We start from the raw sequence: 7,331 nt of genomic DNA on the forward strand, positions 1-7,331 counted from the left end.
TACTAAACTATGACATAGATTCTTTAACTCTGTAATTCATTTTTCTGATGTTTTATAGCATGAGTGAATCAGGTTTCTTAGAGAGTATGTGGCCCCTTTACAGTATTAGTATTTCAGGGTCTTGTTGGAAATGCAAAATCTTAGATTCTATTCTAGGACTACTAAATAGGAAATGCTGGATGAGGGGTCTTGCAATCTGTTTTTAACAAGCCCTCTAGGGGGTAGTGATGTAGCTAATGTTTAAGAACCACTGTCCTAGAAATTCTCTTGACTCTGTGGTAGGAGGTAATTAACTGTTCTCTGACTACAGCATCAGTTTCTGGATAGTGTGCAAGACTTGCAGCTCTTCTGCATCTATATGAAATAATAGACTTTGCAATATGAAAATTGGATCAGAAATCACTTCCCTTTCCATAAACAGAATTAAAACATTGGATTTAGAATTTTAAAATCAGATAATTTATTATAAGAACTGTATGTCAGACTTAAAAACCTACTGCATAAAGTAATTTGCTCATTAGTGAATCCAGAATTTGCTGATCATATCACATTTAAATAATTACATATTATCTGAATTAAAATAAATCATTCAACCTCCCTGGTTCTCATTGTTTTCATCTGTAAACAAAAGTGATCTCAATGGAAACTCTTATAAAACAAAATCCTATATTACTGATTCAGATGTTCATTAATTTAATACTATGAGCATAAAAATATTTAGCATTATATATAACATATACCAGAGGATTGTATTTCTGCAACATTTTTACCGCGATGTTTTAGCAATCCAAACCCACATTCTTCAAAAATCCCTTGAAGACTGTGTTTTCATGAGAATATATTAAGGTAACATAATCAGTTGTTATTTCATGGCAAAACTTAATAATAATTTTTGTGACCATGTTCTTTGAACATGGCACAATTCAACCAAGCATACAAATGTTCTTGCTATTGATAAGCCTCAGTAGTTAGACCACTTCCCCGGAGCATCTATAAATAAAAAAGGGTTCTGTTTCCTTATGTGAGAAACCTGACTTGAAAAAGAAGATCCGTTGACACTTTTTTCCTAAGGCATTCCCTACCATGAAGATTCATCTCTTTTTCTTTATTCTTCTCTTTTGGGTCACAATTTTACCAGGTAACATAGAGAGGTTTATGGGTATATTTGTGCAAGTGAATTTGAGAAGACATCCACTATTTCTGGTTAAATGTTTGGTAATAAAAAAAAGGTTTAAAGTAATTTTATACCAAAAGCATTGTGATGCTCTAGATTGGACCCCGGAACAGAAAAGAAGGGGGGCAATAATGGGAAAACAGGTGAAAATAAAGTCTATAGTTCATTTAACAGTATTAAACCAATAATAACTTCTTAGTTTTGGTAAGTGAGGCATGGTTACATGAGATGTTACCATAGGGGAAGTTGGCATCTATCATTTTGTAACTCTTCTATAAGTCTAAAATGATCTCAAGATGAAAAATTAAAAAAATATATAAGATCAATACTTATCAGTCTTATCACTTCCATCCTGCAACAATCAGTTAAAATCTGTTCTTGCTGGGAAAATAGTCTTTAACATAATCAACTGTAAAGAGTAAATGGTTCATTGTTAGGGAACAATCTATCTTTTAAGCTCAAGGTAGCATAGTACTTCCAATTAGTAGAAAGCCATCAATCTATTTATCTTTGTCTTTTTTTAAGCCTAAGGTAGCATAGTACTTCCAATTAGTAGAAAGCCCTCCTTAATATTCTGTTCTTTGTACTATCAGCAAATCATGTCCCTTCTTGACCTTTCTTTCAATATTTTTAGTCAATACTCATGGCTTTGAGTGTTACCAATCATATGAATGTTGAGTGTAATACCTTGCATATGAGCTCTATTTTTCATGAGAACTTTTTCCCCCTTAAGGACTATATCCTCACATCAGGTATGTACCATGATTCTCTTCTTCTGAATTAATGTGTGAGTATTAATTGTACAGAAATAGAAAAATAAGTTTTGGAGATAGAACCATCACTGAGTCTATTCTCTTCTTCTTAAAGAGCTTAAGGTGAAAGAACATACTCAAGTCTACTCAATTGGTGATGCCAGCACTGAAATCAGGCTCAAATTTACTAACTATAAGAATAGTTATTTTTAGTACCTATATTATTTTCTTAGGTCCAGTAGAGATCATAACTGAGGTCTAGGAGATTGTTAACTTATCTTTCATTGTGAATATTAAGAGTCCATCATGACAATCTAAAAATTTACACATAATTAACTGATTAATTATCATTGAAAGGTTGAAGTGGATAAAATTCTAAATAGGGGCATCTGCTAACAAAAGTGATCTCAATGGATACTTCGAGGTATAAATTCTTATATTATTGATTCAGACATTCATTAGTTTAATACCATGAGCATTAAAATATTTAGTATTATATGTAACATATAACAGATAATTATATTTCTGCAACATTTTTACTGTTGGGCAAGCATCAATAAAGTAACAAAGTAATGCTGTTGTTAATTTAGGTAAGAAAATAAATTGTTTGAAAAAGATCTCTGGATTTTTTTCGGCTCTAGAAAGAGCCAAAATAAAATTATATTCATATGTGATAAATATTTTTCTCTTAATTCCAATAGTAGCTAATATTAATAAATCACTATGCCAAGTGTTTTTGTATATTATTAATTTGTTTTTCCTTGTAATAGACAAATCGGGTGTCCCTACTAATAACCAAAGTTATTAATGCATTTTTCAACAAATTAAAAAATGTATGTGTCCCGTAGGCTTAGAAATTATAAACCATGTGGGGAATATAGTAACATAGATTAGAACATCAATGTTAACTATTTGTATATTTTTTATTATATTTACAAAATGAGGTCATTGTCCTTGTTAATTACATATATACAAAACTTTTAGAGAACACTTACTATTACTGACAAAAAAAAATATCAAAGTGAAAGAAATATGTCAAGATATATATTTTCTCCACAAAATTAGAAGAGGTGGTATAAAATATAGACATTTTAGGAAATAATAAAAACAATAAAAATCTTGTCTTTCATCTTAAAGGTAGTTCACCAACATATGGTAGTTGAACTAAACTGAATAAAATTAAATGACATTTGTATGACAATCTTTCAGAGTTGATTTTTTTTATACCTCATCTTTAAATGGAGAAAATTCTTACTCAAAATTGAGATAGAAAACCTTATTCCCAGTTAAGACAGTTACAGATGAAAAAATATCCAGATAAATGTCCTTACATTTTCTATGTAAGGAAATTTCCAGTGAACTCACTTAGTTTTCCTCTTCATTTTCTAGAGTTTACAAATGCACTGAATGTCTACAAATGAGGTGTTATTTTTATTCTCACCTATTGTTTTGCTTTATCTGCCAAATTGAAAAATGTGCCATTTCCAATAATTATTTTTCTTTAAATTTGGTATGTACTCTGATCATAGGATAGATAGTATAGTCTTGTGCTGAAAGTGTAGTCATGTTTTTCCCCATTTCCAAGGAGGTGAATGGTAACCTAAGGAATAAAATAGCAGATTAGTAAAAATAAGAAATCATGGGTTGAAAATATTTTAGGAATCATCTAGCTAATTTCTAGCTTATAGATTAAGTAGGACTTCATATATTATTTTAAAGAATTCCTCTACCATGCGATATGAATATTACATGTGAGAGCAATGAAAAGAGAGACCACTTTCTTGAAAATGATCAGCATTTTCAAATACAATCAGAGAAGATTGTATCTGAACAATGTATCTGAGGGTAGAGATAATGTATGTTTGGCTTATCACAGCACCAGGAGAGCAGTGGTTTTCAATACAAGTCAACTATGTATTGTCTGGCAATGTCTGGAGACGTTTTAGGTTGATACGACTGGTACCACTGGCATCTAGTGGTAAAGCCAGAGATATTGCTAAACATCCTTCAGTGAACAGGATAGCATCCCACATCAAAGAATTGTTCAACCAAAGATCAATAGTGCCCAAGGTGAGAACCCCTGCTGTAGAGACTGGCATAGAGCTTAACAAGGAGTATGCAAAGGTTTGAACTGTGTGGGCTCACTTACTAATACATATTTTTCAACAAATACTATAAATCATTTTCTCATCCTTATGGTCTTCTAAATAACACTTCTTTCACTCTAGCTTACTCTGTTGTAAGAATATAGTATGTAATACATAGAACATCCAAAATATGTGTTAATCAACTGTTTATGTTATTGGTAAGGCTTCTGGTCAACAGTAGGCTATTAGTAGTTAAGTTTTGGGGGAGTCAAAAGTTATAGTTGGCTTTTGTAGGAGGTGGGTGCCTCTGAGGCCTGCTTTCTTCAAGGGTCAACTGTACTTAATAGTTGAATGAGTGGATAGATGCTTGCAAGGATGAATATTAGTGATCCAAAGACACATTTTGGGGACTACCTATATGTAGAGGTCAGAATGAGAAGAAAGAAAACAATAATTTTAGAAAGGTAAACTAAGATAAAGAAGTAATAAGAGAAGGGGTGAGGTCAATTGGACAATAGTGACTATTGGACAATAGTGTGACATGTGACAGGTCTCTGTCTAAAGTGAGTGTAATTCAGGTTTCTTTCACTAGCAAACCATATGGGTTTAACAATAATAACTCCTCAGAAATAGTAGACTAGATAAGGTATTTAGAACTTAATATTTAATCTGTGCAGAGTAACTACTTTTTTCTGCTATAAGCCATATTCTGCACTGCTTCAGTCATAGTGAGAGCTAATTTTAATGGAAGAGCTAGATTTTATATCAACTTCTTATAACAACAATATGGATAATGTCTATGCATTCACTAATAAGTATCATTACTCACCACCAACTGTTGAAAATGCAGACAGAATGTCTAGCAAGAAAGACCTGGCCTTTAAAGGCACTAATTAGGACACAAAGCTGTAATTAATGGCAGAAAGTAGTAGTAAAATTTATTTTATTTCATACCAGAAATATACAAAAATAGTTGAATCTGCTCTTTGGTCAGATATCTGCAAAATTTAGAATTTTCCCATACCAGTTGTCCTTAATCTCACCTTATGAGTAAGAACATTAGTTATAAAAACTGATGGGTGTACAAAAAAAATACTCTAAAACAAAGGGCTTATGAAAACACATGGGCCAACATATAATGTGAAATATAAAATTAAGATACATTTTTCTTGGAATGGATCTTATGGCCTGTCAGACAAACATCCGCCAATTCCTCAAGTATCTTGCACTATTCTAAATAATAAACTTCTAATGAGTGTCAATCTACAAGCTACAAAATAAAACATTTATGTTGGAGCCTGGTAATTTTAGAAATCATGTCATGGCCAACAAAGGCCACACATTCTAGACATTCCCAATTTTAAAAAAATCAATGCTGTCATCAGACATGTGTCTAAGTTAGATCATTTCTTCAAAGAAATAAAACTGGTAATACCCAGAGGAGTTGTAGGAAGTCAGACAAATTGCCTAACAATAACACTCCCCACCCCTCAATATTTTAGAAAAGTAAAATCAAGCTACAATAGAAATCTCTTGAAGAACTCATACAGCACAATTTTTCGTCTAAATAATATTTGTGAAATCAGAAAGGGGGGAAACCAGATACAATTAGATGATTGTAGAGACTAAACCCAACAGAAAATAAATTATGAACACTTTTTTCCTGTTGACTTTGGGAACTATCCTTGAATTACTATGTAGTAACTTGTAAGGCAGCAAGCGGGGCACACCTCACTTAGGTCCCAGACACTGTCTGATTTACAGGATTGACTTTGCATTAAAGAGATGGTATAGTCACCTCACCTTTCCTCAGTAGAATTTTCAGTCATAAATTAGAAGAGGCATTTTTTCTTTTGCCCTTTTCTATGACCTTTTGCTTCTTGAACTTTCTTTCTCCTTTTAAAATATGGGTGTGTCATAGGTAGGTTGCTAATCTCAGTCATTCTTTCCTTCTTACAGCCAGAAAGAAATTCCCCCAGTATGGTAGCGTGGATATGAGGAAACTGTGCAAAAAGGGTAATGGTCGGTGTAAAGTTGAGTGCCATGAAACTGAAATTAGGATTGCTTACTGCATAAGACCTGGAACTCATTGCTGCTTACAGAGGTAAAGAGGACAGAAGAAAAGAGTCACATGGTCCAAGAAGAGAGGAGCAGAATTACTAAGCCTTCCCAGCACATCCTTCCAGGCCTGTGTATCTCTGTAATACACAAAGAATCAAATAAAATTTAACATTGAACCATTCAGAAGTGGTTCTATGCCACATACATATCTGGTGCCTTTACATTGCATTTTCTCTTGATCTCTTGGTACCAGAGTAAGCAGAATTTATATTATGGAAGTTCCTCACCACTATTCAAAGTTCTATGTGCCTGATGTGAGTTGATGTAAGTAATGTTTTGAGAAACCCTAAGTCAAAGAAATGGGAAGAGTGTATTTCTGAGATACAAGCTAGCAGTAGATTTGGGCTGCTATTTTATAGTTAAACACTGCTCAATGGGTAGTACCAGGAAAAAAGGTAAATCCACTGGGATTGAAAAAGTAGACACTGAGAGTGACGATCTTTTGCATGAGAGACACAGAGTTTAAGTGGAAAGTGATGAGAGAACAGAAGAGCAGAAGAAAATCACAATGAACTCCAATTTCTATTCTTATTATTTCTTTGAGAGAAAAAAATATGTATCAGGAAATAGAAGAGGGAGTAAAAAAGGAGGAGGAGAAGAATGTGATAAAGGCAAAGAGGCTATATGTAATTAAATATTCTGACAAAGAAAGTCAGAAACTGTGACTAATAGGTGAATTCATCTCCTCAGTCCTGGGAAATGACCCTGACTGAGGATATAGACAGTGAAAGACAGGTGTAATCTTCACTCTCAGCTCTACTCTATCTGAGTTCCTCTGATTCCTATTTCCTGGGAATTCTACAGTATTTCCCCCCACAAATACACTCTTAACCATACCTCTGTATCACATAGTTTCTATTCAAAAATGCAAAATTTGCTTCTTTTTTTGAGTTTAGGAATGCAACTTAGTAATTTCTATTAATTCAGATTTTTTTAAATCATCGATATCCCAATATAGCAATAGAAACAGAAACTTTTCTCCCTGCCCCCCTCCCCCTAAAAAAATAAAATTGAATACTTTTTTGGAAACATATGGATCAGACTTGGACTCAGATAAGAAGTCAATGAATGTCCAGGCCCAAACTACTCTCTTGATATATTTATTATGACAACTCATTCCATTTTCTAACTGCAAAATATGAGATCTAAGGATCTATGTTCATACTAACCATTATCTATTGCAGTGATATGCACAAG

General features: G+C 33.1%; 1 protein-coding gene across 1 annotated transcript; it reads left to right on the forward strand.

The window, feature by feature from the left end:
- Nucleotides 1-1,083: 1,083 nt before the first annotated feature.
- LOC132236529 (beta-defensin 110-like) lies at nucleotides 1,084-6,121 on the forward strand. The gene is made up of 2 exons (XM_059699651.1): nucleotides 1,084-1,138; nucleotides 5,973-6,121. The coding sequence occupies exons 1-2, from the start codon at nucleotides 1,084-1,086 to the stop codon at nucleotides 6,119-6,121; spliced, it is 204 nt and encodes a 67-aa protein (XP_059555634.1).
- Nucleotides 6,122-7,331: the final 1,210 nt, after the last annotated feature.

Source organism: Myotis daubentonii, chromosome 6 (genome assembly GCF_963259705.1).
Source record: "Myotis daubentonii chromosome 6, mMyoDau2.1, whole genome shotgun sequence".
In the NCBI taxonomy this organism is placed as follows: domain Eukaryota; kingdom Metazoa; phylum Chordata; class Mammalia; order Chiroptera; family Vespertilionidae; genus Myotis; species Myotis daubentonii.